Below are 14947 nucleotides of genomic sequence, written 5' to 3' on the forward strand. Positions count from 1 at the left end.
TAACAGGACCAATAGTCAGCGAGATGAATGGAGAATAAGTAGAAGTTCTCGAGAATTTTGTCTTGCTTGGATCCACAACCAATGCTCATGGAAGCAGCAATTAGGAGATTAAAACAATCTGTTGCTTTAGGTATGGCTGCTGCACAAGACCTCTTTAGAGCGTGTTGCTTTGAGGGCTAAGGCGAGCCTGACCCAGGCCATGGTGCTCGCAAACCCCTCATGTCCAATTGGAAGTTGCTCGCGGAATAAGGAAGACCGGGGAAGAAGTGATGCATTTGAACTGTGGAGCCGGAGAAGAACACTGACAGTATCGTGGACTGCCAAAAAACCAACCACTCTGTCTTGGAAGAAGTAAGGCCAGAGTGCTCCTTAGATGCAAGGAGGGTGAGCCTTTCTCTCACATACTTTGGACATGTGGTCACGAGAGACCATTCCTTGGAGAAGGACATCATGCTTGGTCATGTGGAAGAAGACGCTCGATTAGATGGAATGATACAATAGCTACAACAATGGGCGGGGGAAAGTATGAGGACGGCAAAGGACTGGGTAGTGTTTTGCTCTCTTGTGCAGAGGGCCGATGTGGGTCGGGACCAATTCAAGGGCACCTAACAACAACAACTTGTCGAAATGACCCCTTAAAAAGGTCAACCCACGGGAAAACAGGGCAGAGGTGGGGTGGGAGGGCCGGATCAGGCTCTGCCCTGGAGCTAGGGAACATGGCAGGCATGTTCCTGCCCACAATTAAAAAGTGGCATCAGCAATCACCCAATCACCCCAACACAAGACTCGCTAGCAACTCACCTCACGATGAACAGGTCACCTTTTAAGGTACAATCTTGGGGGTAGTTGCATTTTTCAGCAGAAGTAGGGGCCGGGGTCTTGGAGAAGGACAGCGTCCGTATGGCGCTCAGTTTTAAGTGGCTATACCAGTTGACAATGGACAGGGTACTGTCGTAGAACTTAATGTTCCCCTTAATGTCACCGATGACAATGTAGCTGGAATGGAGAAAAGCAGAGGACTGTTCACCAGCAGAAGTGGAAATCCCCACCGGGGGGATGCTGCACGGTGCCAGCCCTGCGCCAGCTGGCGGACCGCTCCCCGAGCTTTAGACACGGACAGCCTCAGGCTCACAGAGACCTTTGCTCAAGGCCTGGAGTCTCCAGCTTCCGGGAATGAAAACACTGAGTTTCAGGTAAACACCAACTAACCTGGTCATTGAAACCCCAATCCGCAGCTGCTGGGTCGGTGACTCCAGCTCGGATGGAGTAGAACTGCTTGTTGGGTTTCCCGGGACACAATCCTTACAGAAAGAGTCCTGGTGGTGGAGTGGGTTAACACTTAGTGGTTCAAACCTACCAGCTGCTCCACGGGAGGAAGATGAGGCTGTCTGCTCCGTAAAGATTTACAGTCTCGGACCCTAGGGAGCCATTCTCCTCTGTTCTCCAGGGTGTTCTGAGCCCAGACTGACCCAAAGGTAGTAGCTGGTGATGGCGGTGGTGGCATCCTTACAACAGCAGCCAGCCACACCTTTCTCCCGCAGCACAGCTGGTGGATTCAACCCACCGACCTTTCCGGTTGCAGAAAGGCTCTTTAACCACTGTGCCACCATGGCTCCTTTGTGGTATGAGTATGTCCCAAACATTGTAAGGGACCTGGCTGCCCTGCAGGGGACCCAGATGACCTAAGACCAGGCTCACTATGGCGTCTTGCCCACCAGGCCGGGGCTTGAACAGTGGTGCTGGGAGGTGACTGCAGGTGCCCCCAGAATACCTGGGGGGGTGCCCCCTGAGACCACCAAGGCACTGCCACTGGTGGATGGTGGATGGGCTGTGAAACTGCAGCCAGCAGGACACAGACACCTTTGTCTCTAGGGCTCAGGTCCCTCCCAAATGGGCCTGTTTTTAAAGAATCTGACAAGATTCTTTTCCCGAGGAGGAGGAAGGGGATGAGTTCTTTCATAGCTTATTAAACACACCACCTCCTGATTAAACAAAGCACGTGAACAGAGCAATTGGCTAGACCACGCCTTCCACTGCCCTCTAATGGAGAGAAGTGGCCGTGCAGGTTTAGAGTATTTAAAAACCCGCTGTCATAAAGCTATAAAGCTTTACAAGCGTGATACACTCATCTTTCTACCTCGTAGCAGCTAGTGGGATTGAGCTGCTGGCCTTGTGGGTAGCAGCGCAATGTGTGTATCACCTGGGCTTCCCAGTATTTAGCCCTGGTGGCCTGGTAGGTTACTAACCACAAGGTCAGCAGTTTGAAACCACCAGCTGCCCCATGGGGCAAAGATGGGGCTTTGCACTCCTGTAAAAAGTAACCGTCTCCAAAACCCTCTGGGGCAGTTCTACTCTGTCCTTTAGGGTCGTTGTGAGTTAGAATCAACTCCTCGGCAGTGGCTTTTAGCTAATTGTTATTCTACTCTGTCCTCCTGCATCTCAGAATGGGGTGAGAATCTGCATTTCTCTCTGCAAATCCACACCACTGCGTCAGAAACACGGAAAGTGAGCCCAGTGACCTTGGCCATGTGGACAAGTCCCCACCACGTTGAAGAACCTCTCGACACTCAAGTAGGTGGCTTAGTGCTGTGTCCAGTCACCACCTCCCTAACCCCATGGGACCACCCTGAGATGGAGAACATGGCTGCGCCTGTCCCAGAGGTGGCGACCTGGAGGCGGCAAGTCTCTGGGTGGTGAGGGGCTCAGTGGAGTGCCTGGCCGGAGCAAGCAGTTAATGTATGCTCCGTGGTCAAGCAAGGGGTTGGAGGCTGAAGTCCATGCAGAGGTGCCTCAGAAGGAAGGCTGCTGGAAATCTGTGGCGCAGAGCTGCGCGGACACACACTGGGGGAGGCCTCACGAACTGGAACTTGGGTTACAAGCAGTTATACTCTGACCTTTCCATAAATGGTAACTTTATTTTGTAATGGGGGGCTGGGGGCAATATAGCAATTCAAGTTATTTTTCCAACTTAAAATACAAGGGTACAAAGAAAGTACCGCTATTAGTGCGAGGGGAGGGGTGTAAGGAGAGAGACGTCAATTACTAACACAACAGTTTCCACACACAGCAAAACAGGCCCAAGGTTTGTTTTAAAACCCAACCAGTATCAATGGGACCATAAAAGGCATCTCTATTTACATCTTCATCCTCGTTCCCAGTGCTTCTCCTTCAAACCCAAGGCCGCGGCCGCCATCGAGCCAAATCTGACTCGTGATGAGCCCATGGGGCAGAGTAGAGGTGCCCACAGAGGGTTCACACGGCGGTAAGTGTTTAGGGAAGCAGGGACATCCCATCTTTCTCCTGACCAACAGCTGGTGGGCTGTACCGACTGGCTTTCTTGTTTGCCACGGAGGGCTTTAACGGCACCACCAGGACTCCTGGTCGTCCTCCTAGGAGCAAAACCAGCGCTCCTAGTCTCTGCACACGGCCAAGGGGCCTTTTCTGCTCCACGATAGCAATGTGTTAGTTAAGCTGATTACCTGTCCACAGTGGTGAGCACAGTGATGCCTTCCTTCTGCAGGTGAACCAGTTTACAGGGTTTGATGTAGGGAAAGCCCAGGAAGGTGGTGGCAGATGGGGGTGGCCGGTGGACGTCCCAGACCACCAGCTTGCCCTCCATAGTGGCTGAGAGGATCTGGGTGAGGTTCAGGTGGAAGACGGACTGGCTGAACTTTCCCACATGCTTGTTGAATGTCTGCATTTCAAGAGAGCGGTGAGTTACTGGTGGCAGCACGCCGAAGGTGCACATTCATCAACTCGACATTTCACTGGACTACAGGAGAAAAGACACTGAGGGCAAAAACTCACAGCCGGAGAGTTGAGTCAAAGCCTGGCAGGGCAAACCTGCTCCCTCGGCTTTCTGAGACTGTAAATCTTAATGGGAGCAGACAGCCTCAGCTTTCTCCCAAGGAGTGGCTGGTGGGGTAGAACTACTGACCCTGTGGTTCAAGTTGTGCCTTTTGTAGTTGAGCGTTGTGTAGTTGCACGTTGTGTTGTGCATGTTGTGGGGTGCGTGCATAATGGTACATTGTGTAGTTGTGTGTTGTGTAGCTGTGTACTGTGTGGTTGTGTTGTGCATTGTGTAGTTGTGCACTGTACAGCTGTATTGTTATGTAGCGTAGTTGTGCATTGTGTAATTGTGTACTGTGTGGTTTTACGCTGTGTAGTTATGCGCTGTGTGACTGTGTTGTGTAGTTGTGTGTTCTGTGGTGTACTGTATAGTTTTGCTGTGTGGAGTGCGCTCTGTGGTTGTGTGTTGGGTAACTGTGTACTGTGTAGTATTTGGTTGCGGGAGCAGCCTGAGGCTTAAAAACGGTGCCACCAGGCTGTGCAACTGAGCTTACACACATGTCTCTTGTCTCTACGGAATCGGAAGTAGGAAAATGCAGCCGACGGACTCACTTTTTCCGTTAAGAGCGGGGCACTGTGTGCGAGTACGTTCTTCTCCTCATGCTGGAAGTGGAGAGAAAGCCATCACTGCTCCAAAGAGACTTGGCCCCCCAAAGAGGAGCCCCCTCAACAACATGATCAAAGCTAAAGGCGTGCAACCGGGCCGGAGCCCGGCCGTTTCTACAGGCAGTCTCTACACCCCCGCCCCAGAATAGCACACGCTCTAAAGAAGCCACGGTGCTGGCAACTTGAATGGCAGCCGTGCTTCTGAGTAGGGCTCTATGATGTCCCTGCACCCCAAGGTGTCAGTGTCTGTCTTTCCAGAGTCGCCTGACCTCGCCTGTCCCTGCTCCTGGCCAGTTGGGCTGCTCATGTCTTTCTGAAAGAGAACCAAGTCTGAGACCCCCAAACCCTACATTTTAAACCTGCCAAGTGCATCCAAATCGATATTTGCCCCCTTCCTTAAACACTTTAATTTTTTAATTGGATTGTCCACTTCGATTTAATATGCTAACTTCCACTGAGACGATAATAATGGTGAAATTAAAAACGTTTTCATATCCCTGGCTTCCTAAGTCGCAGACTGCTGTAGTGAAACTTGGGAGCGTCAGAACTCGAAAGAGCCAGCTGGGTTTTCCCAGGTCTCTAGTTTTCCGCATTTGACAGGGTGCAGTCTAAACAAACAAACCAAAAAAACAAGCAAACAGATTCACTGCCATTGAGTCAATTCTGACTCGTGGCAATCCTATAGGGCAGGGTAGAACTTCCCCAGTGGATTTCCAAGACTGCAAATCTTTACGAAAGCAGAGAGCCTCATCTTTCCGGAGGGGGTGACTGACTGGTGGCTTCACATTGGTAACAGACCAATGTGTAACCACCATACCATCAGGGCTCGGCTCTCTACTAACGGAAAATACCTGAATTTTCCTTCTCTGACAGGTTTCTGCCTTACCCAGGTGCTGGCTCCTGCAGGTTTTACTCTGCATGGTTACATTAGCAAGACATCCTTACTCAAAGGAGGAGCAAATACTTGTACCCACGCTCAAGACGCAAAGGGATGCTGGGACTTACCCAGGAATAATACACGACCTGTGTTTTGCTGTTGCTCACCAACTCTTTGTTGTTCGTTGGATTGAAAATAAGGTAGTTCTGGAATACAAAGGACGCAAAAGTATTACATCATCGGCTTTCTCTCTGGCTCGGTTGAATATTAAGACTGCAGCACATGGGTGATGGGAGTCATCTGCTGAGTAGGCATGTAACAAAAAAGACATGGCATCTGGTAAGCAGTAGGAATAGAATGGGAATGCTGGTTGTTAAAGGTGAAAGCCCCAGGGCTGCTCCCTCTTTAGTTTTCCTTATCACTGGCAGCTGTAAACTGGAATTCCCTGAGAGCAATAGCCTTAGGCTTGGCCTTTGGGACGGAGACTAATGTGTGTGCATTTCCAAAGATGACAGGCCACCAGGGTCTCTTGGATGGAACACAAAGTATCGGGAGAGGAGTCTGTACTGGCATGGGCTGCTGGCGCCCTTCCCCAAATGCATCTCTGCAGCCGAGGACGGGAACAAGGGAAGAAGGAAGGCAGACACTGAACCAGCACCAGGAAGGAGCAGTCCCTGGGAGATGAGTGCGTGTGTCTGGAAGTGGTGGGCGTGTGGGAAGTGGGTAGTGGGTGCAGGGAGCAGCAGGGAGGGAGGCACTGGAGAAAAGCTCCTTTGGGCTGCTTCTCCCCACCCTGCACACCGGCTCCTGGCCTACTTATTGCTGCCCCACCGCAGGACTGCAAAGCACCGATGCCAGCGTCAGTGCCTGGGTACCAGCACAGCCACATGCGTAATGAGGTAACCGGGAGGGGGGAGGGGTTGCGGAAGGAGGAGAAAAGGCAGACGTAATGGTATGTGCCTTGCCTTATTGAGTTCTCATTCCTGGGAGCCAGGTTGTATACCGGGCACATAGTAGGCACTCAACAAATGTGTGCTGGATGGAGGGCACTGGGATGGAGGGGACAAAGGGGAACAGTAAGCATGGGGACCTGGGAAACCAAGTTGCCGTCAACATCCAGTCACCTCAGGTAACCTGAGGACAATAAGAACAGCCCTACATAACTCAGGCTACTGATGAGGTGGGAGGCCATGAAGAGCATCCTCTAGACTCACAGAGACTGGCTAGCTAGGGGATTTCCAGACAAACGAGTTCATAATTTCACAGCCACAAAGGGTGCTTTGAAAATGTGGTGGAAAAATTCCATTGTCTCGTCATTCCATTTTCCATGACCCTTTCGAAGTCCCTCCTGTTCCCAGTGAGGACTGTCTCCTTCCCAGCATGCTTGCTTGGCTTATGTGGGATAATGGGGGTATGAAACACGGCAGGACCTTATGCATAAGGAGGGCTCGCAGGAGAGATCCGGAATGTGAAAATGCCTAGGAGAAGTCCCATGGACGCACCCCCACCCCCTCCCCAACAAGAACCCACCGAAAGAGCCAGCAGGATCTGGCCTGGCCTCAGTGGACACTCACCTGGACACCGTAGTCCTTGTTAAGTTCCAGCGTGCATGCAGGCGTCTCCACGGCCAAGGTCCACTTCCAGATGCACATTTTCTGTAAGTGGCGGCACACAGAGGGCAACGAGCTGCTCCTGAAGCCCAAAGCACCTCCCGCCTTGAGTGGTAGCTTCAGCTCACCAACCGGCAAAGTCCCATGAGCACCCCCACCCTGCACCCCGAGAACATGGTAGATTCCACGCGGCCTGTGTGGATGGAGCTGCTGCACACAGGGACACCCGGACAGGATTATCGGCCTGCCGGTCAGGAGCCTGGGGCCCGGGGCCCGTTACCTGGACACTGCTGTCTGAGATGGTGGCCAGATACTTGGCGTCGCGGGTGATGGCTATGGCTCGGATGCCGCTGCCGTCTGGGCAGCTGTCAAACAGCGTGTGCACGGGGATGCTGCAAAGCAGGGCAGCGAGGGGTGTGGGCATGTGCTGGAGCCGCCCGGGCTTCCCAAGTGGCACAGCCACGGCAGCCAAAGCAAACCCAAACCAGGCAAAAGGCGGCCCGCGCACACAATGGGATAGTGTGTAGACATAAAATGGACTGCGGTTCTGACGCGTACTACTGCAGCCCGGGACCCTAGAAACTACGCTGACTGAACAAGGCCAGATGCACCTGGAGGTTCTACGGGAAGGTCTCGGTGCGTGCGAATGTGAGAACCGGTAAAAGTGGCTGTATGGCTATATATATACAGATATGTATAGGCTTCGTTGTAACCACTTCCACAGATGTTCCTCGGACATCACCAGAAAACCCTGTGAGGCTGATCTTCTAGGTGTGAAGGCTTGGGGTTATAGTCTCAGGGGACAACTCTGTCAATTGGCATAATATAGTTCAGACAAGTTCCTGTTCTGCACCCTACGGAAGCATGAGGAGTGTCCAGTGTCTTACAAACATTTGAGTGGCCGTCTAGGAATCAATTGCCGGTCTGGCTACTTATCAGGACCAAAGGAGGAAGAAGAAATCAAAATCTGGGGGAAGAAACAGGTCAACGAGGCGGGTACCTGCAGGGAACCAGGACCTCAACTACCCTGAGACCAGAAGAACTAGACAGTGCCCAGCTACCACCACCGATGGATCTGATCAGGATCACAATAGATGAATGAGACCCTGATTGAATGGGACCCTCAGCCCCAAGGGTCTATTTCCTGGACTCTACCATCTCCAATTGCTCTCTTAACACAGTCGAGTCTTGTGCAGCAGATATGCACAATACAATGCCTCATTTGATCCCTGGGCACTGTAGATCCAAGTAGAATGAAGCCTGTGACAACTTCCGTCTTTTCTGTTTATCACCAGGTTGCATACTGGTCCATTGTGAGAATTCCCGTCAAGCTGTAGTCCTCCCTGGTGTTCTCTACTTGACCTCTCTGGGTTCTAACAGCCATGGCAATGGCTGCACACAACTCACAAACACAATTCACAATTAAAAAATTAACAAGTCAGCGTGCCAGCAAGAAATGCTCAGGGTTGAGTTGTTTATCAGGACACGTTACAAAATGCTGTCCAGCATGCCCACAGGGCATACCACTCTGCTATAAGCCACAGGCATTCAGCTTAATCTCTGTGGGTCAGCACACCCAGTTTCCTGACTGAAGTGCCCAGAGGCACCTCCCTCCAGCAAGCCTCAGCCCAGAGGCGCTCAGCTCCACTTACGTGGGTCAGCAAGTCCAAGCTACCCAATTAAGCACCCAGAGGCACCCCACTCCGCAAGCCAGCCTCCTGCACAAAAGCCCTCTCTGCTTTACTTGTTCCATAGATTAGTATGAAACCCCTATGGGGGAGCCCAACTCTGTCCTATAGGGTCTCTGGGACACAGAGTGGACAATGACAAGCACACACACACGGGATCACCCTGATTGTGTGTAAGCCTGGAGCAATGGGTTCCAACCTGCACACCCTGGTGACTCCAGAGACAGGCCCTGGGGGAAGAGGGGCTTTCATTTTAGGCTAAGCAATGGAAGAGTCAGACAAAGCCTTGGCAGCTGGAAAATTTCATGAAGGCTCTAAGAGTCACCGGAACGCAATGGTGGCTGAGGTAGTTAGTTTATTGTGCCAACCTGGCTGATAAACACATGAGTTAATTGAAGGGAGGAGGGATAAATGGCTCAGTAAGCCTCGCCTTTCGAGTTCTCAGGTCTCTTGCTTTGTGATGGTCGCACCAGGGTGCAGCTGCCTTAGCAGTTCCCTGCTTCAGCTGGCAAGGCTGACTTCCAGCAAGACATCCCTGAGGAGAAGCCGCATGGACCTACCCCGATGCAGCCCTGGATGCTGGAGCAGTCGTGTGGAAACTCCTCCAGCGCTGAGATGCTTACACATTCACTGATTCGGCATTCCTCCTGCAGTTGGTATCATAGTGTGTGTTTTGTGAGTTGGAGGAGGACTTTGTAGATTGGTGTTGGACATATGGGTTAATGTTGGTCTTGTAGGCTTGGGCAGCACTAGGTTGGGATGTTTTCTTGATGTGCATTTACCCTTCATCTAAAACTCTCTCTTATGGAGAGCAAATGCTTTGAGAATGATTGGGGCAGGGAATGTGCAGATGTGCTTTATACAATTGATGTATGTATATGTATGGATTGTGATAAGAGTTGTATGAGCCCCTAATAAAATATAAAAAAAGATAAATAAATAAAACTCTCTCTTATATGTGAGTTTCTGTGGATTTGTTTCTCTGAAGTACCCAGACTAATACAATAGCAGTCAGCTGGCAGCCTGCTGGAGCTGCAGACTCCCCTGGGAAGGGAAGAGCGAGTGGCAGACAGACTTTGCCCAGGAATGGGGGCTACGCAGCCCCCGTGCTGCTCATCATGGAGCCTGGTTGGAATGGATGGGCCTCAGCCTGTCTAGATTGAATTTTGTAGGCCCCCAGGGAGAAGATACATCTTCTCACTAAGGAATGTAGAATGTTTAAGAGGACTTGATGTATTCAGAGTCTTTAACATTTTTTTCCTTTTCGATTCTAATTTTAAATGTCTAGTTGATTTAGACTTGTGATTGTAAAGTGAAGTTTTAATTTGGTTTCTAAATCATAGTAGAGCACTGATTAGAAGTTAAAGATTTGCATTAGGTTCACAAGAGCTACTTAAGTCCTGGAAAAAGATTTGCCTGTCAACCACATAACTGAAGAAGTCAACAGTGAAACTAAATGTATGAAAATTCAACACAGTTTAGAAGGTTTAAAACAGTGGTTTCTCAACCTTCCTAATGCCTAGACCCTTTAATACGTTTCCTCATATTGTGGTGACCCCCCCCCAACCATAAAATTACATTTTTTGCTACTTTTTAACTGTAATTTTGCTACTGTTATGAATCGGTGACCCCTGTGAAAGAGTCGTTCCACCCCCAAAGGGGTCACGGCCCACAGAGTGAGAACCGCTTGTTTAAAAGGAGTTAATGACCAACTTTGGCCATAAGACCAAACATTAAGCAAATTGCCCTGAAAGGCCACTGCAGAGATCCGCTAGGTTTATAAACAGAATACGGTTTGAACGTCACGCTCAAGGAAGAACTGTGGATTTTCATTAGTCACTTTAGTAGAGTGACTATTCATTCCAAGACCAGAATAGCCTCTGAGTAATTCTTTCGGGGTTCCTTTAGGGAGACCACAAAACACACATTGACCTGGGATTAGAATGGCTCACCAGATATGCTTGCCTTCCGGCCCCTCCAGTGGCATAAATGGTGACACTCCCCCTCCTGTGCTAACTGAAAAGTCCGAGGTGCACCTTCACCCAGAGACCCCAAAGCGAGATCTTCTCTGGAAAAGTCAACCACTGAAAGCCTGATGGGGCTGCGGTCTGCTCTGACCCCCAGACAGAAGCCACCAGGCACGCATCAAAGGCAGCCCGAGGGCAGTGGGCAGGGGCAGGCCATACTCTGTAATCTGGCAGGAAGAAAGCTTTGTAAATTAGAGGAAGGCCAGGTAGCCCAGCCTGCAGACCTGGGGAGGGGAGAAAAGTCAGCTGAGGCTTCAAACCGAGACTCCTGGCTGGCCTGCCCTTCTGCCCATGCCTTCTGTGACTGGAGCAGGTTACCGGCCATCCCTAGGGTTCACCCTGGCGGTGGCTACGGGACTAGACACGCAGGTGGGACTCCCTCTCTGGGGAAGTCAGGAGGGACACGGTGGCCTCTGCAGGGTGGCCTCTGCAGTGGTGGCTGACTGAGCACCGGCTAGAGGGGCGGAGCTGGGGGCAGGGCTCTGAAGGTTTTCAGCAGGAGCGACACCAGATGTGTGTTTGGGGAGGGAAAAACCCTTAACACCCAAACACTGCGGTCCAATCCATCCACACTCCCCGCGAGCCTCTCGGACTGAAGAGAACGGCCCACGGGGCTTCCAATACACAGGAACAGGCTGCCTCCTCTTTCTCCCATGGGGCGACTGGGGGGTTCAAGCCTCTGACTCTTCAGTGAATAGCCAAACACCTGCCCACTCTGCCAACACCACCCCAGAGATGCAGAGTGCTCACACGCGCTCCCGCCCGCCATGTCTTTTCTACAAGGAAGCGCACCAGAGTGAGACACCTTCTAGGATGAGGCTACGATCGGAGCTGGTCACAGAGGAGACTGCTCCCACAGCCGTCGAGTGGATTCGGACTCACAGCGACCCCGTCTGGCAGAACGGACTGCTCCGTAGAGTTTCCGGTCTGTATGGAAGCAGACTGCCTGTCTTTCTGCCACTTCCTTGAGTCAAATGTAAAGGTAAGGCTATACACACACACCTATGTGCTTCACTGGTTTTGCTTCCACAGAGAATTGAACCTGCGACTCCTTCCTTGCTCTCTGCAGATGGGCAGGGTCACTGAACTTCTCTGGGCCTGGGGTCACAGGGCCAGCAACGGCTATGCCAGGCCAACTGGAAGCCAGCCGCAGGAAGACCAGGGCCTGGCCCAGGGCCAACATCCCCCTGAAGTCCCTGAGTGTCCTGTCCCTTCCCAGCTCTCCACACTACCGCCTGGGCTCTCTATGCCTACCCCGCACAGCTCCTCACTGACGGACCAGACAAACTGGGCTGCCACCGACCTCTGGCCCACACAGGGATTCTTCCACAGCACTTCAGGCAACTCTGCTGTGTTTCCATGGGTTACACCAGGCAACGCCCCCACATCTGGCCTCCCCAAGCATCCTCCACAAATAAGCCGCCTCCTGCTGGAGAGCTGTCACCTTAGGGGATAGCCAGGCCTCACACTCCCCGCCCCCTCTCCCCAAGCCTTCTCAAGCTATCTCCTTCTGCCTCTTTTAACTTTTCACTCCACAGCAGGCCAACAGGTGGTTGGTGGATTTGAACTGCTGACTTTCCAGCTAGCTGCCGTGCTGTGCTTAACCACCAGGGCTCTCAACTTCCGGGTAACAGAGTTTCTACTTGGAGATGAGGGAAGCCTGTTGGAAATGGAGGGGGTGTTCTGATGGTACAACACGGTGAGCACCCGTGCCCCTGAACTGGACACTTACAAGAGTTAACATGGCACATTTTGTCTGTACACATTTCACACGCACGCGCGCACACACACAGGCTATGGAAGTCTTCTGAGAAAAGCGGCAGAGGGGCCGCCTATAAAACACTGTAAAAGCCTCCTCAATACCAGCTCAAAACGATGGAAGTTCACTCGCTCCACCACAAAATGTTAGAAACCAGACAGGAGAGTCTGAGAAACGGCCACGAGAGAAGCAGGCGACAACTACATGGACCCTGGCTCCTGGGGCAGAAAGAAGGCATGAGGTAAGAGCTGGGGAGTGCCACCAAACGGCAGGCTGAACCCCCAACACAGCATCGCTGTCTGTCGGCTCAGCAAAGGCACCCAGGATGAGGTACTCGGGCCAGACGCTGAAACGGGGGTCACTGGGCACTATCTTTTCACTCTTCCTGCAAATATAGAAGGGCGGAGAGGAATACAATCTACTAATTTGAAAGGTGGTGTCTGCCTGAGAACAGCCCAGACCAGCGAGTAGAAAATCTGGTCCTGGAGAAAGTCACATTTCTCAACCTACAGCGGGCTTTAAGCTTTGAGCTTGTGAGCTGGTTTCGTGTGAGTCAGCACCCTGAACCCCGTCTACTCTGGGGCACTGACACACCTAGTGTCTGAGCTTACAGAGCCAAGAACCCCAAACGGGGAATTCACTGAGGGGATGCCTTTTGGAAGAAAACAGAAGCCTGCACAACTGGACCGATAAACACCACCCGGGTTATAGGCAAGAGACATGGTGTGGGGACGCATCTGGCCTCCTCTGGCTGCTGAGGCTGGCTGCCATAAAGCAGGGTGTGAACGTGCCTCCACCCTCCATCCTTCTGTACCCCAGTCTGACACCAAACTTTCCTCCCATGACACTCTTTCTCTGCTAGGTTCCATGGTTGATTGGAATACCACCCAGAACTCACAGACAACTCTCATGATTGTGGGCGAAGGTAACGGGTTACAATTCAGGTGTGAAATGCTCAGGATACACTTGTTTAGTCAGGACAGTTTCTTCTCTGATGGGCTTGCGGGCAGGCCTCTCTGGGATCCTCAGCCTCGTGACCTGACCTCTGCTCTGCTTGGGTAATGCTGCAAAGCTCTTTTAGGGCTACCAACCATGGCCCTCCGCTCCCGCTGCATGGGTCAGCAAAGCCAGCTTCCCAAGTACATGCCCAGAGGTATGCTACACCACAAGTCAGTCCCCTGCCCCAAAGTACTCAGCTCTTGGGCTGGGAAGTCCACAGCTCTGTCCCCTGGTTCTGCTGCTTCTCCATCTCTCCTCTGGTGTCACAGCTGTCAAAGTGAACTCCCCTCCTGGCACTTCTTTTTGCTGACCTTGAGGATCACAGTCCAACACATAACCACAATGCCGCCAGGGATCTGCCCATGGGAGCAGCAGGCAACAGATCAAATGACATTGCACCGGCAAGTCTGCTGCACAAGGACCTCTTTAGAGCGTCAAAGAGCAAAGATGCCTGACTCACCCGAAACCTGCAGACCAACATCACTGCCCCCATGAGTTTCCAAGACTATAACTGGTCTTTCTCCCGAGGGGCAGCTGATAGTTTAAAATTGCTGACCTTGTGGTGAGCAGCCAATGCAACCACGATGGTACCAGGGCTCCCTGTCGAACCCAAACCATGGTAATGCCAATGGCCTCGTGAAAGCTGGACAGTGAACGGGGGAGACCAAAGGAGAACGATGCCTTTGACTCACAGTGCTGGCGAGGAATACTGACTCGGCCTGGATGGTCAGAATGGTCAAAACTGTCTAGGAAGAAGTAGTCAAATGCTCCTTAAAATCAGGGATGTCCAGCACCAGTGGGGACAGTCATAAAGGTCGGCGGAGAGACCTGGAATTATGTATGGTTTTTGTTTTCTTTTCTCAAACTTCTGGTTGTTTTTTTTTTTCATTTGGTCTCTTATTGTTGGGTTGCCTACTTATATAAGATAGGCATGGGAAGCGAGCCCAAGGAGAAGGCAACAGGTCCGATGGTCCCGGAGGGACTGAGGGGAGAAATAGAGCAGTGAGCAAACAATGCCATACACAGGGAACAACCAGGGAATTAAAATCAACAGCAAGGGGGTGTTGGAGCAACAGCAGTCTAGCTGAGAGGAACTACTAAGAGGTAGAAGAAGGGCAAGTGTGACGGTGGGGCAGGAGGAAAGCGTAAGGAAACAGGAACGATATAGGAAGCAAAGCTATGGAGAGAGGTATAAACATATGTGAATACATTAATTCATAAAAATAGAGGCATATTTTTGTAGATATATTTATATGGCAATACACTGAGGTTGTGGATGGATTTCGGGCCTCTGCTCATGCCTCCCTCAGTGCAAGAACACTTTGTTCTAACAACCTGGCATTCTGTGATGCTCACCCTCCCGGCACAATTGCTGAAGACAAAGTGGGTGCATAAGCAAATGTGGTGAAGAAAGCTGATGGTGCCTGGCTATCAAAAGATATAGTCTCTGGGTCTTAAAGGCTTGAAGTTAAACAAGCGGCCATCTAGCAGAGAAGCAACAAGCCAACATGGAAGAAGCACACCAGCTGTGC

General features: G+C 51.5%; 1 protein-coding gene across 1 annotated transcript in view; it reads right to left on the reverse strand.

Annotated features, from left to right (window-relative positions):
- The window catches only part of CFAP251 (cilia and flagella associated protein 251), an 82075-nt gene that overhangs the window by 56882 nt on the left and 10246 nt on the right, over positions 1–14947 (reverse strand). Inside the window, exons 6-11 of the mRNA XM_075534164.1 lie at positions 7223–7334; positions 6907–6987; positions 5461–5538; positions 4402–4452; positions 3480–3694; positions 802–996 (exon numbers count right to left, since the gene is read on the reverse strand). Of these exons, the coding sequence (XP_075390279.1) occupies positions 802–996; positions 3480–3694; positions 4402–4452; positions 5461–5538; positions 6907–6987; positions 7223–7334 (732 nt within the window). The remainder of the gene's footprint in view (positions 1–801; positions 997–3479; positions 3695–4401; positions 4453–5460; positions 5539–6906; positions 6988–7222; positions 7335–14947) is intronic.

Source organism: Tenrec ecaudatus, chromosome 16 (genome assembly GCF_050624435.1).
Source record: "Tenrec ecaudatus isolate mTenEca1 chromosome 16, mTenEca1.hap1, whole genome shotgun sequence".
NCBI classification, from domain to species: Eukaryota; Metazoa; Chordata; class Mammalia; order Afrosoricida; family Tenrecidae; genus Tenrec; species Tenrec ecaudatus.